Below are 22,695 nucleotides of genomic sequence, written 5' to 3'. Positions count from 1 at the left end.
CAGTGGACAACACATAATGATACCACTTAATAAATATTCAACCATATTTTTGCATATTTTGCACAGTTCTGCACAAACTGTTTCATTTAGAAAATACTCTTCATCTCTACAGCTGCCAAATAATTGTTTAATAGTAATAATTATTACTAATTGTTACTTACATCTGGATTAGGTCAAAGAGCACCAAATGTAGGACTACATACTGTATTTCACAGAACTAGACAGAACTGGCATTAACAGTTATTTACTGGAATTTACTATTAATCATATAAGACATTCCAATCTATGTTTAATTACATACTGAGGTCACATGAATGGTATGTTCTCTTTCAGTCCGACCTGCTAATCAACATACACGACTTTTACAGCCACTCGCTAGAACTGACATCCCGTTTGAAAAAAAAGGGAAACAAATCCAACATGGGACATGATGTCTGTGTTTGTAATTGCAACTAATTACAATTCAGTGCAGTTTCTCAAGGTAGCAATGATCCAAAATACCAGTAGGCACACGTAACCCATGACACGCACACGCGGCCAAATTAAATGCTTTCATTATGCTGTGTATTGCCCTCCTCGTGGCGCCGCCATTGACATTTCCATGATTATTGAAGACACACAGGGCTCCACCCTGCTGCGGATTTATTTTCACACATGCTGGGTGAGGTGTCTGCAATTCCTCCCCGCCCTGTCATTGTTTGTTCTGCTGTTAAGTGTGAATGTGAGCAGGGGTAGAAACGTAGTCCTGATGTTATGAGGCCCTTTCTCTCTCTCTCTCTCTCCCTCCCTCCCTCCCTCCCTCTCTCTCTCCCTCCCTCTCTCCCTCTCTCTCTCTCTCTCTCTCTCTCCCTCTCTCTCTCTCTCTCTCTCTTTCACTCTCTCTCTCCCTCGTCACCGACTCAGCGGCTTTCAAGAATTCTCCGGCCTTCTGTTGAACGGAGGAAGTTTGACACGCGGCCAGAGCTTGGTCCAACGCAATTGCCGTCAGTGGAGAATGTTTGCATATAGAACGTATAGAGTCGGAATGCAGAAGTGGTTCATGCATATCCATGAAAGGTGTCTTTCTTGAGTATTAGGAAAATTAAGTTTGCATTGTTATCAAAGTTTTCATTGAAGGAGCATTCAATTGCGCACTCTAGTTAGGAATTTCCTTTTCCAAGTTAATAGGTTAATGGGGCAACACTTTTTCTGTACTTTGTCATAGTTAATAAGTCGTTTCTACCAGGCTTTATAAAGCAATAGCCTTCTTGTACTGGTTAATCTCTGTAATAACTTCTCTACTACTTCTACTACCACTTAATCTAAAAAAATCTGCATGCTTACCCTTTACGTTACATCTGCCAGTATTTTATATGCAGTGACAACAATATGCACAGACATATTTTCTATATGCGCCTCATGGTCACTTTAAACAGGTGCAACCATTGCATTGTATTGCATTGCATAATGCATTGCATAATACATGGCATTATAGACTCTCTGTACAGATGCTAAAGCATGACAGGAATGAATGGGTATCTTATCAAACTATGCACTCCATATCACAGTAATAGAATACAAAGCCTTAGGAACCAAACGGGAATGTTATCAGCATATCATCTGAATGAGAGTAGTCCGAGGAAACTCAAAGGGCCAGCATCTCTTCTGTGCATTACATGAGGCACAAAGTACAAAAAAGTAGCTGTGTAAACATCCCACCTACTGGCCAGGTGCAGGACCAATGAAGTAATATAGAGTGAAAGAAATGTAATGTCCGCAGCACTGCTTAAGCTCCCTTATTAACGTTTCGACCTTATTGGGTCTTCTTCAGGCAAATACCATTTGCCTCAGGCCAATAGGGTCGTAACATTGCTGTGGTGAATGCACGAGTTCTCCCCACATGGGACTCTGCATCCACGCAGTGCATCACACAAACAAACGTAAACGTGAACACGTGTGCGCACAAATGCGCGAACACACACACACACACACACACACAAACACTCACACACAGGCACGCACTCGTGAGAGAGGTCTGCCTCAACCTGCCGATGTGAGGTGTTTATGTTGAACAGTTTTATTTTTTTCGCAGTGTAAATGTTTTGATTAAAAGGCTGTTACTATTTGGCTGGTCACGGTGGCTTTGTAGTGGAAGGGTCTCTCGCTGCCGCGTTGATGGACGGGTGGCCGCTCCCTGCCTCCAGTGAGCGGTGGAGTGAGAGAGGAGCTGTCAACACCCCACTGCAGTCACCATAGCCTGGTGGGAAAGAGAGAGAGAGAGAGAGAAAGAGAGAGAGAGAGAGAGAGAGAGAGAGAGAGAGAGAGAGAGGGGGGGGGGGGAAGGAAGGAAGGAAGGCAGGAAGAGAGGGACAGTTGGGACAGAGACAGTGAGGAAGGAACAGAGAGAGAGAGGTAGAGAGAGGCAGATGGAAAGAGAGCCAGAGAGAGAGAGAGAGAGAGAGAGAGAGAGAGAGAGAGAGAGAGAGATAGAGAGAAAGGGTGGGAGAGAGGGGAGTTGAAGAACAACAGTGGAGCAACAAAACGCTGCAGTGAGTTGTAAGAATGATGAAAGGTCAGTGGTGGTGGGCGCTACCTACCTCACACCCCTGTCCCATAAGGCCGGAGCAGGGTGGGAGTTTTTTGTATTACGTAAAAGGGGAAGGGTATGGGGGGGGGGGGCTGGGGGAGAGAGCAGGTGGTTCCATGGAGGCCCCTCGGCCTCCGGCCTCCACATCAAACCTGTGATCAACAGTCCTGGCGGCCGGCTGGCGTCTCGGTAAAACGGTCCAGTAACTCAGGGGGTCCCCAGGCGCCATGATGAAAAGTTTCACAGCGTTCAGTAATGGGGAGGTTAGTGCGCCCGTCGCTGTGCAGTGTAGGCCGAACGCGGCGACGTCAGAGGATGACGGAACGCCATAAATTGTAGGTGGAAAAGGAGAACAGGGGGAGAAAAAAAAAATAAGGAAGCATCTCTATGGAGGAAAGAGGAATTTGTAGGCTACATTAATGCGGGGACTTGCACATGGATAAACAAAGAAGTGGATGCTTATCATCTCTTCCATTCCTGGTGACATCAACAATGTGGGTCTTTCAGGAATAGGGCCCATCCCCAGTTTTTTTTTTTTTCCGTGGAGCGCTCGCTATGTCTCATAAATGTTTCAATGATGACCATCTGAGAAGCTGCACAAAGCTGAGCCATGGTCATGGAGGTCTACTCCTTCCATGATGTAGACATTAAACTTTGCTGAGGGGAAAGGCCCCCCCTAACATTGAGAATGGCTTTAGGTTAAACCATTAAAGCACGGTTTTATGATCACAGCATGAAATCCAGTGAAAACCATGTGTATGACTATCATCTGAACTTGATCCCCTTGATGCAAGCAGATGCACAGGTGTTCCTCCTGAAAGTTGAAGGTGTATTTTGGTATGTCTGTCATCAGGTGGCGGTGGTTTCAGGGAGGCATGTATGGTTTGAAGGAATGATGTCACAGTGCCTCCTCTTGGTGTTTTAAGGAAATGTCTATGGCTACAGAGCATGATCTGTACCTGCTAAATAGAATGTTAGGGAAATGAACCACGGACAAACTCATTTTCCTAGGGAACGAATACATTTTCATCAAAGACCTAACCTTTACGTTTTTTTTTCATTACACAAACTTTGTATTTGTAACAATACGTCAAGTACAGTTTGAAGGGATTTGTTCGAATTGTGACATGTGACAAGCATTCCGACTGGCATGGCTTGGATGCAAAAAAATATATTTATATATATATGCAGTGGTGGCGAACGTAAAAACATTCTTTACTCAGGTTAGAAGTACAGACTCTGGTAAAAGTACAATACTTCATATAATATATATTTATTTATTTTACTAAGTTAAGTTATCGATAATTCCCCTTAAATGTATTACAAGTAACGAGCCTGTTTTGAAAATGTAAGGAGTAGCCTACAAAGTAATTTGTGTTAAAATGTAATAAAGTAAAAAGTTGTCAGAAAAGAAATACTCAAGTAAAGTATAGATAACCTAACGTGAAATTTGTACTTGTCTTAAGTACAATTCCGAAGTATTTGTAGTTCGTTACTTCCCACCTCTGTATCTCTTATCTGTACATTGTTGTTCTACCTGGAAGTCCTGTTAATCGCTCCCAGACAGCGTTATGCGATAGATTGTATTTCCCAGGAATGGTAGTCGAGCGCTGATGACGCTAGAGGTTTAGATGGACTATGGCTCTCTCCAGAGGTTTGAGATTCTGTCAAAGGGTTTTCTCCTGGATACCAGTACTTATAATAACCTCCGTGGTGCTGTGGTCGTATTATGCATATGTATTTGAACTATGCTTGTGTAAGTATACCGTTTTCATTGTATGCGTGTTAATGCTGCATACCTGTGTTGACTAAATAACGCCGAAGATCCGCAGAAGCTAGCAGCTCCCAAAGCGGAAGTATTGTATGCGGTGTTCTTTCTGGGAGCTAATTCCTCTTAATCGTCTTTTAAAAAGATATATATATATATATATATACAGATTTGACAATGATATGTCATTATTTGATATCGCCTTTGATAAGACAAAGGGTATATTGTCGTTGTCGATGCAGTCAACCTAGGTCAGTCCCCTCACCAGTGGTGTAAAAGTCTCTCTCGTTGCATTAGACTCATTGTATGTCTGAATCTATGATCTTTTACAGTTACAATCACCAACACGTTTGAAAAGGGTGAGTTCTGCATGAACATAGTCCCCCACAATGTCATTTTATTTAGAAGCACAACAGTTCTGTTAAACCTGAATGCTATTGCGTTGTGTTGTGATTGCAGTGGCCTACCTTCTGGTGTTCCATGTTTGTTTTGTGATGTTTTCCTGGACATACTGGAAGTCAATCTTCACTCCACCTGCATCACCATGCAAAAAGGTAGCTCTGATGTTCTCCCTCCTCGGATAATCTTGTTCTCCAATAGTGTTGATAGTCTTACTTGCATGCCATATTGTATGTCATTCATAAAGGGACTCATTGGGGTTGGTTTACAATGTGTTTATGGTTGTTCCCCCAGTTCCAGCTGTCTTACTCTGACAAAGAAAGATATGAAATGGAAGAGCGGCCAGATGCTCAGAAACAAATACTGGCTGAGATTGCAAAGAAATTACCTATTTTCAGCCGGGCACAATCTGGAGGTAAATGTATGGTTTTCTTCAGGATGAAGTCATGCAATATAATTATTAAGATTCAACAATGGTACAATAAATGTATTGTGCAGTGGGTGAGTCTTTCATTTGGCAGAGTAGTAGTTTACTATGAACAGGGTGAAAAGGCGAAAGACCTCCATTTCCCCTTCATATGAAATGCAGATCTATTATTGGGTGTCATGTTTTAGCATTTACAGATCTACAACTACAAGCCCCTTCTTGTACACCTGGTCATACCACTGCATGCACACAGCCACACTATGTTGGAAACTAAGAAGCCAGGCAATTAGGTGTGTGTGTGTGTGTGTGTGTGTGTGTGTGTGTGTGTGTGTGTGTGTGTGTGTGTGTGTGTGTGTGTGTGTGTGTGTGTGTGTGTGTGTGTGTGTGTGTGTGTGTGCGCGCGCGCATGTTTGGTTGTGTGCTGTCCCCTCTTGAGGATAATCAGCCAATGTTGTTCTTTCATTAGTACTGATGGCTCTTACAAAGTTATAGGACGGCAGGAAGTGTGTGAAGGGTAAGCTCAGCTCAAATGTCCCCTCTTTCAACTGGCCATCTTCTTGCCTCTAGCTATCAGGTTCTGTGACCGATGCCAGGTGCTGAAGCCTGACCGCTGCCACCACTGCTCTGTTTGTGAAACGTAAGTCTGCTTTTCCCCCTCCAATTCATTTGTCTCGAGATATTGCCTCGAGCAAGCTGATATTTACTGGCTTGGGACTGTTGCTATAATTAGAAGGTTGGTTATCGCTGTGCTGGAAAGAAAAGGCCAATAAGGTTTAATGAAGGCAGTGATGTTGAAAGTCAGATGAAAAACAATCACTGGGTGGATAATCAAAGGGAATTTTTAAATACAGAAATACATATATATATATATATTTTTTATATAGTCACTACACAATACATATATATACAAATATTTTCATTCTATTTTTTCAGATGTGTTTTAAAAATGGACCACCACTGCCCTTGGTGAGTGGCAACATTAATTTGCTTTAACTTTTAATCCCATGTTTTGAAAGCTTTTTATGATTAAAAAAAAAAAAAAAAAAAGTTTTATGACAGCATTTTCTTTCCTTTTTAGGGTCAACAACTGTGTGGGTTTTTCCAACTACAAGTTCTTCCTACTCTTCCTCTCCTACTCCATGGTGTACTGTGTGTTCATAGCCGCCACAGTCTTTCAGTATTTCCTGAAGTTCTGGGGGGTGAGTGTCTTCTATTTTCTACTTTTGCAAGTGATTAGAAGCCTTGCCAATCAATGATGCCGCAGGGTTAAACTGAAATGTGTGGGTGTCTACTAAGCACAGGCTATTTACCCTCATTTTGCAATGTGTATTCTAGTTAATGTGTTTCTCTCTCACTCTTATCCACAGGGGGATCTTAACAATGGGCCTGCAAAGTTCCATGTGCTCTTCCTCATGTTTGTAGCGCTCATGTTCTTTGTCAGTCTCATGTTCCTCTTCAGTTACCACTGCTGGCTAGTGTCCAAGAACAGATCCACCCTAGGTATGGCTTTTTACATATTTAAGTTTCCCATTCCTCAAATGTCCCCCACGTAACACATCTCGCATGCTCTGCTAGTTGTGGAGGAGGAAAACAAGGTGAAGTATTCCTCACACTAGTGTCCCTTGTGCTCTACCAGAGGCTTTCTCGGCTCCGGTGTTTGTTGGTGGGCCAGACAGGAACGGTTTCAACGTGGGCATGCATCGAAACCTGGAGCAGGTGTTCGGAGAGAACAGGAGACTGTGGCTTCTTCCTATTTTCACAGGGTAATTGTTCTGTCAACAAAATGTATCACATGATAGCTTCACATTGAGTTGTTTCTATTTCTGGAAGGAATCTGCGAGTCGTTTTCTAAACTAGAACAAAGAGGCTGGAGACAAATGGGGATTTGAGAATTGTTCACAAACCCTTAGACCTTGTTTTGTTTTTTGTATTTAACAGCCAAGGAAATGGCCACTATTTCCCTCTGAAGAGTCTAAATGAATCCCATAACCCATTACTGGCTAATGACGAGATGTGGGAGGAGTCTGATGAGGGGTCAGACGAGGGCAGCATTGGTGAGCATTTTTTGGTGTCTTGTCTCCTTTTGAATCCTTCCTCAAAATGTTTGTGACTGTGTGGTTCTATCTTTGGTTCCCTACTACCATCTGGTGGTCCGATGCAAAACAGCTTCTGACCAGCAATAAATGTAAAAACAACCAGCCCATACTAGCATTGTGTACTTTAGAGCACGCTCAAAAAAGCAGATATATTCTGGTTTACAACACTGGTGAACCTTTATTCTCAGAAGGTCCCTTTTTCCGGGCGTAAACTTTGTTGGGCGTTCAATAGGACCCCAGGTGCACTCATGTCCCTCAGGATAGCCTATCGATAACATTTTTGTGTGTTTCCAGACGGTGACCCCTCGGTTACTATTGAAATGGAGCACTAGAGAAGTCTGCCCTCAAGTTTTACAGCACTAGATACAGAAGAGGACATAGGATTCCATCCGTCAGTCTTGTTTCATAAAGCAAATGCATTCCCGATCCTGTGGACCTTCGAAAGACCAGCTGGACATTTCCTTCTCACAAGGAGCCCAAAGTGTGGATGACTCCCGCAGTTCCTCATCCTAAAAAAAGTGTTTACCCAGGTATTCTAATTGAACCATGGAGAGAGGGGACCATGTGGTCAACCACGGCATCACTCTTCATGCATAAATGCAACCACTACAGTAACACCTTTATTCTACTGGAAGGACAGATGGAGGAAATCAACCGGTGTTCTTGCACCTGCATTCTTACCTTTCCCGTCTCACTGGTTGTCCTCTTGTTTTAGGACCTTCATCGATTGATAACTGGAAACGGTTCTGGGGAAGTACAGCACTGTGGTCTTTCTAATAAGGCTTGTTTTTGTTTACCAATGTTGGGATCTTGGTTTACATGCATAATGTTGCACCTAGCTGGTGCAGGGTATTTATTTATTTTAATATGCAGTATGTGTGAAGACTCAAGAGATTTAATGTTATCCAGTTGGTCTCGCAACAATTACAAGTGGGATTTATTTTTAAAGGAAAAACCAAGGCATATCATACCTTACTAGAGCTGAGCTTTATCTGTGCCTCAAATAATGTTATGTATAAACGATTCCCAAATAATGCACTCTTTAGGTTATTCTATACGACCTCTATCACATTGCTCTGAGAGGTTGGAGCAGTCAGATTGGAGACAAAAGAAGTCTGACACATTTGTGGATCACATGGAGCAAACCCTTTCAAATCTAGGAAAATTCTAGATCAGGTCCAATGAAACACTGTATATTTGGGTGAGTCCCCGGAGTAGGCAGCATAGCTTTTATAAAGTGAAGGCGGTACATAAATATCTGGAAGGGAAGATCTATTAACATTGCTTTTCTGCAGCTTTGAAACACTAACTAATACTGTATGTATGAGGTGGTAACATTCCGTTTGTTTTTTCAGCGTTTTTCGTCTTGTTTATAACTTTTAAGATGATGGTTGATGATCCATGTCCACTGGTGGGTAGAGGTCATCTTTGTTGAACTGCTTACATCATTTCCAACCTCAATGATTTGTTCCCTGCTCACTGTACACTAAATCTACTACATAGTGATTTACTTCCAGAGTGCCCTTTGTTTGTTTTCGGCAAGCCAAACCATGTGATCCAACTGCATGAAGATCATGTGATCTTGTGTCATCACGTGTTTTTATTTTTAGCTGTGGTGTTTGAGAAGTGTAGAGGTATTACATAGATGTTTTTATGTTATCTATTTATTGATATAATATGCTATTGTTAAAGGAACTGTGCTTTTTCCCCCCATGAAGAAATTAAGTGACTCATGAAATACTGCAACAATGTAGATTATGAAATATTAGGAGATTTAATTGATCACAGATAAACAACATTATTACACCAGTATCTTGTAACCTAGTATTAAGGTGTTTGCGGATAGCAGTATAATATTGCTAGCAGTTCATACGATCCCTTTTAGCAGTTTTTTACTCAAGTAATGATTGTGGGGCCCTCCCTTTTTATAACAACCCTGGAACATCTAAATACTGATACTGCTTGACTTGCTGTTCAGTTAACAACATATCAATCAATTATTTGATTTATCTGGATGTAACCTGTTAAAATAAAATCAGTCTACAAGTCTACTCAAGTCAGTGTTGTCTTTATAACCAAGATTTCACACGCATGACAAACAAAAAGCTAAATTCATACATTAATAGAGCACAATATTTGGAGAGTCCTTTGGAGATCCAGTAAGCATATTTGGCATAGCGAGGAGGACAGTATAACCGTACATTCACACCGCCAAACAAACGTTAGGCTGAGTCTAAAGTAAAGAAAACTTTACGTAGTCAGGCACCTAGTAATGTACCTGATTGGGTGTCACCTACCTACAACACTGAAAATCTGCATAATGCAACTGTCTGCTCAACTTTGTAGTCTGGACTTTGCAGTTGGCCGTGACACTGCCCCACTTGCCATGTGTTGCTGGGCAACCAATTGGAAATGGTCGCCGGTCACCGGGTTGTTTAGGTGGCGGTTGTGAATGTACGGATTCTATACGGAATCTTTTAACGGAGGTGGCCCAATGGGAAGGGGAAAAAGTGTTGAAAGCAGATAAAGCAAACAACAAGATGCATAAAACAAACCCCTCAAACTGCTGCCGTGTCAAAGCGTTCCTCTGGTTGTCCCTGAGTTCAGAGGTCAGTCGGTACCGAAGTACCGTTGTCCGAAATGTGTGGGCGCCACAGGATGCACCTCAGTTGTCAGGATCGTAATGTCTGGGAACTCCTGTATAATGGATTTAGCACCTTGGGGTACAGAGCATAGTTTTAGAGTAAGTTTTTGAAAACAAACACATTTTCAAAAAAAAAAAAGACTGAATACAAAAGAAACCAACTTTTCAAATATACAAAATAAAACCAATAAGATCAATAGTTTCTGACCAGATTACTCACGTCAGTAATGTGCACACTAGTGCTGTGAACTTAACATACGCGTAGAATGGATAGTGGTAGGGCCTAGAGCCTGGTGATCAGCGTACATACCATGAGGGGTGGAGAAGAGGCTGAGGAGGATGATGTGTCTTGGCTGGACGCCGTGCTCTATCAACACCCTCACTGCTTCTATCACGGTGTTCCCCGTGCCTGGGGGGGAGAGAAGTCTTTCAGCGATGGCTGGAACAACAAAAAACCCTGCCAGGAGGGCACCCTGGTTGCCGCGTGATCTGTTATTGTTATCGTCTTGCAGCCAGGGTCCTGCTCTGATAGGTTAAATGAAACATTCTTCTTAGAACCGCACGAGTCTTCAATTAGGGAGGAGAAGTGGGAAAAAAAACGCTGCTTCGTTGTGAAAGGGAGAGGCCATGCTTATTAGGAATCTATTCCTGGAGACACTCATTACGCTCTTCAGCAGCTTGCCGGCCATCTCTGAGGCAGTGTGTAATTTCCCCATGAGAGCTGTAATTATTAACGGCGTGAATGCCACTATATGATGGGGAAATGCACAACATGGTAATGGTCAACACATTTTATAATACAATTTTAACACATTTTCTTTTTCCTTCCACTGAAGAAACAAATGTGCAACAATTCCGTGACATTATGTGGGATTATTCAAAGTTCTGCCAAAGTGGGTAGTTGACCACTTTTGAATCATCATCATCATCATCTTCCACACAAGCTAAAGGCCACAGTCTGTGCACAGCCTGCACCTCCCACCACTTACTGAGGATAGGATACATGAGCAGGACCTTTCTCCGGTAGATATCGGGGGGAAACTTGGCGTAGTACACCTTGGCTTTCTGCGTCTCCTCGTCGCTTTGGATTAGAATCTTCCCTATGCGAATGGACCGGCAGCAGTCTCGTAGGCCCTGCTCCATGGCCTCGCCTGCGAGGAGACAAGTGAAACGCTGTGGGTAAACTTGACAAACACGTCGGGGCATGTGCTCTCGTACGTGATGATACGATACGATGTATCGCATAAATCTCTGCACTTCCATCATCCTGTCCTGGGACATGATGACTAAATTACGTCTATGGATCCCAGATGTTTCCCTGCTGGGATTAATAAAAGTACATCGTATGTTATCTCATCTTACTCTCTTCCTCCACATACCGTCAAAATTGATGGTTCAATATCATATTACAATGTCATAAAACAACGTTTTAAAAAAAAAACAAGTTTTCACTTGAGATATTCTCTTCAGCTGGTTTGTTGGTGACACTATTAAATTGACTTATCAGTACAATACGGTACAACCACACAAACAACATCCGAATGGAGTTAGAATAGGGCTGCTAAAAAATGTCTGGTGTGCAAAGTACCCACATGGCAGACCAAGGAACGGAATTTAAATAGGAGTCTAATTTAGCAGGTATGAGATATTCAAGACTCTTATCCCGACTTACCACTTCTCATAATGCTGACGCCGCAGTTCCCTCTTTCAAACTTGACACCTTCATACTTGTACCCTTGGGGAGAAAAATAAAGAAGAGATAGAGAATATTCTGGATGGGTTATAGGTGCTTAAGGGAGAATAAATTGTGCTAGTAGCCCTTTACAGTTTAATGGGGGGGGGGGGGGGGGGACAGTGACTTTGAATATCTTATTTAGAACATGTGGAACAACCTCACTCTGAAATATATATATATATATATATATATATATATATATATATATATATCCTGCCTGCTCTCAAAATGTCTTCATCCAACAGCTAGCTTTATTTCCCTACAACAGTGTATGACCATTAGCAAGCTGTTTGTGGTGCAGTGGTACATTAATGATGAGACTGAGTCATTACCAATGATGCGACTGAGTCATTACACCTACAGTCCGCTAATTCTGTATTGATACACAGGCATATTATTCTTGAGTAATACCACTTGGTGGGAAATTCATTTTTTTCTGAATTTCTTTGCTTTTGCAATGTCCCATGAGTAATACGATTCAGTCAGTGTGTTGGTTGAGTTTGTACACTCATCTGCTGATCCGTTTCCCCTGTTATGCCCTACCAATTATGACATATGTTGAAAACCTGAAATCCAAAAGACTTGAATTCAACCATTTAATTGATTGAACATCATTGCTTGATTTGACCAACATGCTCACAATCATTTCCAACATGGATTTGTTTGTTCTATTGTGGATAATAATTTTGAAAAGGGGTTGCATGAAAGATTTCATAGCTATTATTTAATTTAAGTGTAAGTAGGGTGTAACTCATTTATGACCAATCAGGGCATTTTTTTTTCATGATTGATTCAGGGATTCCATCTTGCCTGTCAATCACAGGTGGTGAATGAAATGCAACACTTCTCAATAGACACATATAAAGCGGGAGGGAGCTTTACAAATCATAAATCTTACCAACAGGACCTTAATGCCAAGCTAGTGTTATGGACTGTGGCAAATAAAGAACGTAATACAGAGTTTGGCTATCATCTTTGGGTTATTAAACAATGTGGAGTTCTTGTTAAGACGTACTGTGGAAAGACAACAGAAAATATACAGCATAAATGGCTTTTGTATAGGATTTGTTTTGTTTTTCTGTCTAAGCCTGCCATGAGAAGGTAAATTGTACATTTAGGGTGTGCAAATATAGTCTGTATATAGTTTTGGTCATGGTCACATGTTATGTGGCAGAGAATACACTAGCCTTGAGTACATAGACCATATTTGCAAGTATGTTACTCTGTAAGGTTGCTGTTGCACATGGTCCTAACATGACTTCCAGGCAACAGCAATATTTCAAGGCTGGGAAAGACACTCACCCGTTGGAGTAGTGACAGTACACTCCGAGTAGGGAAGCTGATTAAGTCCCTCCTCAACCACTAGTCTGATCTGTCGGGGGAGTGATGTTAAATTACAGCATTGGTTAAAAAGAACTGAAACAATATAAAAGCAACAACAACAAATTCTACAACTTACCAGTCGATCAGCACAAAACACAAAGTCCCCTCTGCTGGTTGATCTGAAATGGTCCATTAAGTCTTGGTCAGGTTTGAATTATCGTCTGAGATTCATTATGGAAACGTGTGCGATTTCAATAAGCACCACAAAGTCTTTTCACATGATAATAATATAATAAAAATATGTTACACATAACAAAGCAATTTGGACTCACTTGTCTCTAATTATAGTTTGTAGTTCACGGATCTGGTCGTTCAAGGGAAGGAGTTTAAGCTGGGGTCCTAAGGACTCCTGACTCTCTGCCTGTATACTGACATTCTCTGATCCAGAGTTGGACACCACGTCAGGAACACTGCTGTCACTATTGTTCGCAAACCGCACTTGCTTCATGGGGTGCTCTTGGCCACTGTTGACATTGTTCATCTGTTGATTGTGGCATGGCATCCTGAAAACGATGTGAGGGGGGGGGAGGGAGAGGGGAAAGATAAAGCCCTTCCCCGAGATTTGGTAACGCCGTGTGGGTCTGAGGCTAATTTTATTTCACTGCCGTGAGACCCACTGACCTGCTGCCTTATAGGACCAGCCACACACAACGTGGTCTTACTTAGCTTGATTCCACTCGGTTGCTTGGGCGTCTTGTCAGGCTGTGCGGGAGGTACAACTGCGTCCTATAATTGATAACAGCCTCCTTATTCACAACTCGAAATACGGTTCAATCGAGATGGCTCGGTAGCAAACCAGTAAAGGCTTGGCGGAACCGATAATATCCCAGTAGCTCGGGTGCTAGCGCTGACACGGACAGTGAAAAAACGTTATTTGAACGCGGAAGTGACGAAGGCGATTTGGTGACGCGCCTATTACGTCATAACCAGGCAACATGGCGCCGATGTTGGTCTCGCTGAAATGTGGATTTTATTACCAAAGACGGAGATTAGCGGTTCTGTTTCGCCAAACGAGTTCGTATCACGCGTGGAACAAAAGTGAGAAACCCAGCAGAGTGGACCCTAAACATCAGAGAACATATCTGGTAGGTGACGCCTGCGGGTCTTGTAAAAGGACACTACTTTTAGAGACCGCGCAAGGACACACATCTAACTTATGTCTGTAGTGTCTATTATAATACATACGTCCTAACTAAATTCACGTTCTTTCAGGAATATCAGCTAGTACATCATGGGATATGTGGTATTTTGTGTTCCAAGATCAGTGGCTGTCATGTAACCTTGGATAACGTTGACTACATAAAACACTTGTTAGGCCGCCCTGTAGTCGATATCTTTTAAAGTGAACTCTAAAGTTAACTTTGTAAATATAGGAAAGGAAAATATGTTTATTTAGAAGGTGCCGTTGGTTGGGTGTTATTGACAACTTTGTTGTTTGTAGATTTATGAATCCTCCTATTACAACAATGCTAATGTTTTAGCCTTGGGTTAAAGGGCCTCAACACATAAAAAACGTTATCGCATGTCCTATGGTCATACTAGATAAGGCCACTGTCTCCTTATTATCATGGGGCGACCAAGGGTCTTCCCACCCCCTGCGCGTCATCAGTGTCGTCGCATTTGGTTTTGTTTTGACTCATCATGATTCGTCTTTTTTTTTTTATTACACCACAACCATTTTTGTTGTCTTGAACGTGAAGTAAGATTCAGGATTCACTTTATTTTCACAAAAAAGTGAACATTTTGGATTGTGCAATCACCCATGCAGCCGCAGTAGACATTCCACATACAGTAAAACGTACAAATATGTTAGTTAATAAGTAGCTGCATAGAGCAAGGTTCCCAAAAGCTCTCCTATACAAACAGAATAAACACGCATATGAAATGCCCAAGTCTTCACAAATCCCTTAAAAAACACGATCCTCCATTGTCCCTCCTGGCATTTTCTTATCTGCCTTTATTTAAAAGTTGTACTGTAGGCCCCATCTATGTAGGCAGGAGGCGCCGTCTTCTAGTTTAGGTAATCTTCTTTCTTCATTGACAAGAGGACTAAACTAGACCACCACAGTGACTGTGGCCCTGCCTTTATTCATTCTCAATGAGAGATTTTGTGTTATTACTGACCTCCTCTCAAAACCACGGTATGTGTTTTGTTGATCTACAGAAGCGATTTTCATACAATTCAGTATGCATCCAGTCTGCCCTAACAAATGTAACTGTTGTATACCAATGATAACCACACTGCCGATATATATTGAGCACAGCGTGTTGATATTTTCGACTTTATCCTTTTGCAATTTTATTTGGACATAGACATTTTTGTATCGCCTACCTCTGGAAAAAAATTACAAAACTTCCAAAACACTAACATTTAAAATGACTGTGTACTAATCTTTTTTCTCTTAATCTTTTCAGTTAAATTCACAGTTGAATCTCAGAACAGCATCATGGCATGGCGGCAGGAGCGAAAACAGTCGGCAGATATTGGAAGCAGCCAAAGTGAGTATGGCATGCTTGTCAACATGTTTATATAACAAGATCCCACCTCTCCCTTTAAAATCGAATACAGTGATGAGGGCTACTGTTGTTCTTCAGGAGATTCAAGTAAACTTGGCGGCTGGTCTTTTTAAATGTGACCTCATGAAGAGCATGAGGTCATCCAAAGATCTGTGAATATACAATGTAGAAACCTGCCACCCTCATCCATCTCTTCTGTTTTATTTTCAAAATGGATACAAATAAAGTGAGGGGCGAGTAATCTTGACTCTAGTTTCTGTTGTTGTTGTTGTTGTTGTCATCAGCCTGCCTCTGTTGGATTTCTGCACATAATGCATGAATAGACTGGGGCTACTCCACAATCACAATGTGTCAAGTACCTGCACTAGCACCATTACATAACATATTGAATAAAAAATAAGGGAAAACAACAGGCCTTTCTTGCAGTTAGCAATCATTTTAGGCTGAAACAGGAACTCTCTGAACACCACTTCAACATACAGTTCACATTCAAGTCAAGGTGAAATGGCAGGTCTGCATTCTAGCCAAAAGCTTTGGGTAGCCTTTGTTATTTCACAGTGTATAATCATTTTAAATATGATATATATATTTGTGTACTGCCCTCATAGGTGGATTAGGTTACAGAAATTAATATTATATTAACAGCTCACCCACACGCTTTCTGGTAGTGTATTATAGGCTAAGGTATTTCATAACATTTTTCTATTTTTTAACAGCATTTGCAGGTCAACCACACAAGAACATGTTGGCATGGAAGTGCAGGTGGCCGTCTAAATGCGGATCCCAAAAATGTGGTGAGTTGGTAATGTATTCACCTTATTGCTTGTGTTTTTTTTCGGTTATTGGAACTACCATTGCTTATGTTATTATCATTATTTTGATTTTCATTGTCAACAGTGAATTCACACAATGGCAAGTCAATGTTAATGCTGTTCAGGGTTGACCAGGGTTCAATTGGTTATTCAGTTAACTATGTTTGATGTTATTTGGGCTTTACTTTCCATCCTCCTGTAGATGATAGCAAAGGAAAATTCATGATTTTGTCAGGAGGGCTATTTTTACTCTTACTCCTTCTTTACTTTGGGGATTTGAGTCCTAATGTGATTGTTAATATGTGCGCTGCTCTGTCTATTCATCGTGGCTTCCAATTGGAAAACATCTTTTAGACTCAGGTTTTGAATTGGATGCGCTCGACTGACCTTCAGAAGTGCATCCAACTGTTTCAAGTTAATTTCCAGCCTTTTCACCTGTTCCAGTTACTGCCAGATTCTTATTAAAGGCAGGTGTTGGGCACAAATTTCACTTTAATTTGCTTGTTGGGGGTTGCTGCGGCGATGGTGTCAAAACCATAGTGCCACCATATTGACTGGATTAGAGGAATTACCACATGTTCCCTGGCCTATGGACGGTCCCAGTGGCAGCTGTGCGGTGGGGCGTGAGCAAACAGCCACGTTGGCACGGGCGGGTTCCCAACCCCAGCCGTGATGACAGTCCCCGGGTCCCCTGGGACGCATGGTGTCAGGCTAGGGCCCCGGGTCCACCTGGAGACTCTGCTGCTGCTGCTGCTGGAGGCCCCCTGGGAGCCTGCTTGACATTTGATGTGTCGCGTGTATGTCCAGCAGGCCTGCCCGGCCTGGCCTACCGTCAAACTCCACGGCAATGCCGAGTGTGATCGTAGCGATGCCGATATTGGCAAAGCCCCATTGGTTTGAAAGTCTTGTTTTTTTTTTCGTTCTTTTCGTTTTTTTGAACGTTATTGAATTAAGTATGGTTTGTGTGTTATGCAAGTTTGTGTTGTTTTCTCACGGGCGGTTTGGCTTTTCCTGTTTCTTCTCAACAGCTGAAGGAAGTCAACTCTACCCAGATCCTATCTGCAATGCTGTCCTACGTGTGGCCAAAGGACCGACCTGACCTCCGGGCCCGCGTGGTCCTCGCTCTGGGGCTCCTTGCTGGGGCAAAGGTAAGAGTGGAAGCAAGACATGGCTTTTAACGGCTGTTAACCACCCATTGATTTCCTTTTCTGTTTATATCTTAAAACAAAGCGTGTTTTAAGCTCTTTTATAACTGCCTTTTTAATATATTTTTTGACGTGTTTTAAGCTCTTTTATAACTACCTTTTTAATATATAATCACATGATGAGTATAACTTTCTATTTTAATTAACTTGGCCTACATTAGCCATTTATTTTCTTTATCAATACATGTCTTGTTACACAAGACATGCATCTATACTTATACTATTCTTTAGTTGTTAATAAATAATAATGAGAAATTAAATTAAATGCTGTCACAAGTCCTGAAAGCATCGTGTGAATGCTCAATTCTCTCCATACCATACTATAAATCTATGGAGAAAGTTTGCCTGGGTGATAAATCATTGAAAATGGGGAGATAGTTACAGGGACTGAATTAATTAAATACATAAATGCCTTCATGATGTGCCTTTCCCAAATACTAATTGATTGGTTGATATGCATGCAGGACCTTCCTCTGACCTTTTTATATAATCCACAACACTTTGCTCTGCTGCCTGGATATAAGGATCCTTATCATGGTTGCGGTAGTTTTCCTCTTTAAACTTCCACCTGTTTTTGCACAGGCTTCTTTGCAAACTTATCCGAATGCCTTTCATTATGCAGTGTTAAAATCCTCTAAAATGTTAATAAAATTCAGATTACCATATCCATGTGATGATATACAGATCAAGGCCTGTGTGTGTGTGTGCAACAACTAGGTCTATACACATGGCGTTGTATATATCTATTAGCCTTTCAACACAATTACACAGTGTCATTTTCCTCTGTTCTTCAATAATCAAAACAGTATAACTTCTTAATGACCTATTCTTTAAGAAAAAAATAATTGATTGCAAACATCAATCAGTATGCATCGTGCTCCATTTCCTCTCTTTGTTGGTGGTCCCTAATTTACACCCTGGAAAACCAATCAGGGAATCTCGGCTTCCAAATAAGTATATCCTGCTGCCACACAGCATGGCTCCCTCTAGTGTGTACAAAAGGGGGAAAGAACACACACACAGACGAAAACCAATCTTCTCCTTCTCGTTTCCTGCTTGGTTGGAGCTAGCCTAGATTTCTGCCAGTTTGTCAGTATCCACCAAAACCACCAGCTGCGTCGAGACAATTGTTAAACCAGCTGAATAATTACGCTGTTACAATGCATCACCCCTCTGCACTCCACATTACCAGTGACATTTTCATTTCACACCATTGATAATAATGATCCCCGTGTTTCAGTTGGTCTGGAACGCGGTCCCTTCTGCCTGGGGAATGAAGGGGCTCTCTGGTCTCCTGCCTCTCTGAGTGATGGCTGAGTTTCATATTGTAAACAGAGGCTAATTCCCCACGGCCCTCAAAGGCCCTACGTGAGAAATTGACTCAATCCCTACATGAGATGTCATGTCTTCAGGTGCAGATTGACACAGCGTTGCACCGGCGCTCTGGTGTTGGATGTTAATGGGTGAGCTAACAACCACGTCATATTCCTCATCGTGGGGTTCGCATCAGCACCATTGAGGCCGTGTTTGGGTCCGGGATAATGGTGCTCGGGCTATTTATGGGTCATGTACTGTTGTCTTGGCAGCAAAGTGGCTGATGCTGTGGTGCTCCCCGAGAGACTCAGAGTACTTCTATTGTCCAGGCATAATGCTGAAGGGTATACAGAGCTATCCCTGGCGTCTGCAGTGTAAATGGTGTGCTATTAGGTGGACTCTGTCTCTATTCCCCCCCCCCCCCCCCAGGGTTGGAAAGCCGTACTATATAGACAAGTGGCCATTTTGTGTAACTTTCTTTTCTGATGTTATTTTTCCTTTTTTGTGTTCTGCTTATGTGATATTGATCGCATCAGTCGACCTCTTAAAGGAGTGTTCTTAGTTAATTAAAATTATTATTAGGTTTTATCTTTATGCTTCCTACAAGTAGTCTAAAGACATTTATGAGTGAATGCCACCTACAGTATCATTGTGCATTTTAAAATGGTCTATAGCAGAACACTATTTGGCTGTCAGTATTCTTCTAACATATCTCTTCAATGACAAAAAACAAGTGAGTGGAATGCAGTAGGGGCCACCTATGATATACATGTAAACAATGTTTATAATAAAAGATTTTTGGGCGCCGAACATAATAAATTAAATTGCACGGCTTATTGCAGTGGAGCTGGTAACCAGTGGCGGCACTGCTCCACTGCTGGATGAATGTAGAGGAAACACCCATATACACTTATAATAAATATAATATATTACACAACCCATGGTGTTATGGGATTGAAAGGTTTCGCCTCAAATGTGCTCCAAATATAAGTACAGATCCCTGCTGTGTTTGCTCGCTGGCCTAATGTGCTGCGGTTCACCCAGCCTTCACCCACCCAGAGTCACACAGCTGTCCCTGTGCTTTTAATTAGACCTAATAACCATCTCAATTCCATTAGTGGCATGCATCAGCCACCTCCACAGCGCCAGCGCAGCCAACTGCTGCACACAGACACACGCAGGCGGATGTACATGCATGTGTGTATATTATGCATGTTCATTCGTATGTATATATTCCAATTGATTGTCATCCGCCAGAGGACCCCAAAAACAGAGGACTCTGTTATTGGCAGCTGACTGCGGAAGAGCCTTCTTTTCCTCTTTTTATTTATTGCGTTTTGTTTGCATGAATAATGGGGCCTGACAATAGATTGTCAAATTCTACCCAGTCTGAAGACGCACACGCATGCACGCACGCACGCACACGCGATATGCCTAAATGCTCTGGGCTATCTCAAAAGGTTTCCCCCTCTCCTCTCTTGTTGTCAGATTTATTTTCTTCTCTCTCTCTTCTTCTCCCCTGAATCCTGCCCTTCCCTCCCTCTCCTCTCCCACAGATGACTAATGTGACGGTGCCGTTCATGTTTAAGTATGCGGTGGACGAACTCAACCAGATGTCGGGACACATGCTGAACCTGAGTGACGCGCCAAGCACTGTGGCTACCATGGCAACGGCGGTGCTGATTGGCTGTGAGTCCCAGACTTGTTTTTATGTTGTTTTTTTTCTTCAGCTGCTGCCAGGTGCTGGGCTCATCAGAGGGGACTATGGGACTGCCTATTATCTCCGGGCTGACCTTTCCCAACACATTCATATCGATGGAGCTGCGCAACCTGCACTTTCCGTCCTATTATTTACTTTATGGCCCTCCTCGACTGGTGTAGTTCTCTTCCAGTTAATCCACATGGTTCCCTCGCGTCTCCTGATAACTTAAGACTCAATAAGTGTCCAGAATAGTAGGAATTTCATATTGTGATAGACTTTTGATCAATATCAATATAAAACAAGTTCAATATATATCGACAAGAGACTGGACCACCGAATCTAGCAGCTGGGTTTGTTACACAACCACGGTTCCATACTTATTTACAATATTTGAGTGTTTTTCATTGTTGTATCGACATGAACACGAACAGTGGAAGGTCATATTAAGTGTTAAACATAAGTGTTTAAATCCAGCATGGTAATTCCTAGTCTTTTTAGGTAATTCAATTATCAATAGATATCTTAGATATATAGATATAGATATATATATATAGATAGATAGATATATTGATCAATATGATCAAGTTATATCGTGATATGTCTTTTAGCCATATCGCTCAGGCCTAGCAGGAAGTCTTGTCGGCCTTTGTAATTCTCCTGGACACAGTTGTTTTCTAAATAACATCAGAAAGTGTAATTGATCATCAACAGCAAGAGGCTTTTAATGAGGGTTTATAATTATTACAACTAGGGATCGACCGATATGGATTTTTTAAGACCGATACCGTTTTTTTTTTTTTTTCATCCGCCTTAGCCAATAACCGATACGCCGGTACCGATACACGTAGAAAACGACAGTAGAAAAAGACAGATATATCGGCCGATAATATCGGCCGATATATCTGTCAATTACTAATTAGAATGCGGGTCAAGGGTCGCTCGCAAGGCGAATACGAAAATCCCTTCCTGATTAGAGGAATCCTGCTGAGGCTGTGATGTAGGGGGGAAAAAGGAAAAATCAAATGAATAACGTCAACTGAGCACTCGGCACAAGTCACTCTGGCCTGGTGTGAGATCAGATTGGATGTACTCTGCACTTATCCCTGTAGCCACTTATTTTAATAAGCCCACTTAGGTGCTGCACACTAATGCTGTCTGTGGAATAATTGGGGCACAGGAACACAACCGCAAACTGGGGAGCATTAGAATAAGAGCAAGAATGAAAGGCTTTTTCTTGTGGACAATGGGAATTAGATCCCCTGTTCCCAATGTGAGATGCTAGCTGCAGCGAGACAGTGAAATTCGGCTGAAAAGGTTGCTCTGTGTTCACTGTTCATTCCACCTTGTCACACGGAGACGCGTTCATTAAACGAGTATTCCCATTTAACGCCACATTACAGCCCATGAAGACCGAGCCAAGCCTTTATTGCCCCCGCCTTTGGCTTCTGCAGGCAATCCCAGAGTGTTCACAGTCTGTTAAATCGCGCAACGCACAAGTCATACATGTGATCCGCGTGTACGATGTTACTGGAGGATCTCGCAGAATGGGAATAGTGGGTTACGTTGTTATTGGATGCTCAATTTAGCATGCGCTAATGCAGGAGCGTGCTATTATTTTAAATTGGAACTAGTGGTCTTCCTGCGCCTCAAAAAATGCTCTACAAAGAAAACACAAAAGATGTATTCCAAAAACCCCTCCCCACTATCGACGGCGCCGCATCAGCCGAGGCACTGGTGAAATTTGAGCTTGTTCACTGACAAATAATTTCCTTTCCCCGGTACACTTATTAAAAACCTCCTCCCCCTCTTCTGGTATTCCGCTCACACATGCATCCCCCTCCTCACCAAACACACACATACAGGCACAACCTCCCTCCCTCCCTCCCTCCCTCCCTCCCTCCCTCCCCCCCCCCTGTCTGCAGAGCGCTGCCCTGCCTCCCACCAGTAGTGAGACTTCAGACGGCATCCTGCTCTGTAATTAGAGAGCCTAAAGGGGGGTGGGGGGGCCGGGGTGCTGCTGCTGCTGCTGCTGCTGCTGCTGCATAGAAAGGTTTGCACACCGGCTAAGACGGTCCTGCCTTCTTCTTTTGTGCAAGCATTCAGTCTATTTCTCCCTATCCAACCCCC

The 22,695-nt window shown here is 42.3% G+C and overlaps 3 protein-coding genes across 5 annotated transcripts in view; 2 read left to right on the top strand and 1 right to left on the bottom strand.

Annotated features, from left to right (window-relative positions):
* Positions 1-4,190: 4,190 nt before the first annotated feature.
* On the top strand, positions 4,191-7,685 carry zdhhc15b (zDHHC palmitoyltransferase 15b). The gene is made up of 11 exons (XM_084469514.1): positions 4,191-4,322; positions 4,667-4,693; positions 4,794-4,888; positions 5,028-5,148; positions 5,728-5,797; positions 6,094-6,126; positions 6,239-6,359; positions 6,528-6,660; positions 6,797-6,923; positions 7,099-7,214; positions 7,551-7,685. Exons 1-11 carry the CDS (start codon positions 4,205-4,207, stop codon positions 7,586-7,588), a joined length of 999 nt encoding a protein of 332 aa, XP_084325640.1. The 5' UTR covers positions 4,191-4,204; the 3' UTR covers positions 7,589-7,685.
* uprt (uracil phosphoribosyltransferase (FUR1) homolog) lies at positions 7,661-13,805 on the bottom strand. 3 transcript variants are annotated; one of them, XM_084469517.1, is made up of 8 exons: positions 13,681-13,805; positions 13,291-13,521; positions 13,095-13,137; positions 12,938-13,007; positions 11,573-11,635; positions 10,890-11,051; positions 10,211-10,309; positions 7,661-9,973 (listed from the first exon to the last, which is right to left on the bottom strand). In XM_084469517.1, the coding sequence occupies exons 2-8, from the start codon at positions 13,518-13,520 to the stop codon at positions 9,867-9,869; spliced, it is 774 nt and encodes a 257-aa protein (XP_084325643.1). In that variant the 5' UTR covers position 13,521; positions 13,681-13,805; the 3' UTR covers positions 7,661-9,866. The 3 variants fall into 3 exon arrangements, with proteins under 3 accessions (XP_084325643.1, XP_084325642.1, XP_084325641.1); XM_084469516.1 differs by having other exon boundaries at positions 13,640-13,772; XM_084469515.1 differs by lacking the exon at positions 13,681-13,805 and having other exon boundaries at positions 13,291-13,528.
* Positions 13,806-13,901: 96 nt separating this feature from the next.
* abcb7 (ATP-binding cassette, sub-family B (MDR/TAP), member 7) overlaps positions 13,902-22,695 on the top strand; it is a 23,679-nt gene continuing 14,885 nt past the window's right edge. Inside the window, exons 1-5 of the mRNA XM_084469112.1 lie at positions 13,902-14,103; positions 15,434-15,517; positions 16,252-16,329; positions 17,376-17,495; positions 20,423-20,770. Coding sequence (XP_084325238.1) covers positions 13,954-14,103; positions 15,434-15,517; positions 16,252-16,329; positions 17,376-17,495; positions 20,423-20,770 — 780 coding nt within the window. The 5' untranslated portion in view covers positions 13,902-13,953. The remainder of the gene's footprint in view (positions 14,104-15,433; positions 15,518-16,251; positions 16,330-17,375; positions 17,496-20,422; positions 20,771-22,695) is intronic.

Source organism: Micromesistius poutassou (assembly GCF_964030765.1).
Source record: "Micromesistius poutassou genome assembly, chromosome: 6".
Lineage (NCBI taxonomy): Eukaryota > Metazoa > Chordata > Actinopteri > Gadiformes > Gadidae > Micromesistius > Micromesistius poutassou.
This window is presented reverse-complemented; position numbering and strand designations above follow the sequence as displayed.

Excerpts from the sequence above, each read along its gene's own strand:
- uprt (XM_084469517.1), bottom strand. The coding sequence starts at position 13,520 with ATGCCATGCCACAATCAACAGATGAACAATGTCAACAGTGGCCAAGAG. Across the intron at positions 11,636-12,937 it reads TACTGTCACTACTCCAACGG|GGTACAAGTATGAAGGTGTC; the intron begins GTGAGTGTCTTT and ends TTTCTCCCCAAG. Across the intron at positions 11,052-11,572 it reads CGTCAGCATTATGAGAAGTG|GCGAGGCCATGGAGCAGGGC; the intron begins GTAAGTCGGGAT and ends GTCTCCTCGCAG.
- zdhhc15b (XM_084469514.1), top strand. The coding sequence starts at position 4,205 with ATGGCTCTCTCCAGAGGTTTGAGATTCTGTCAAAGGGTTTTCTCCTGG. Across the intron at positions 5,149-5,727 it reads CAGCCGGGCACAATCTGGAG|CTATCAGGTTCTGTGACCGA; the intron begins GTAAATGTATGG and ends TCTTGCCTCTAG. Across the intron at positions 6,924-7,098 it reads CTTCTTCCTATTTTCACAGG|CCAAGGAAATGGCCACTATT; the intron begins GTAATTGTTCTG and ends TGTATTTAACAG.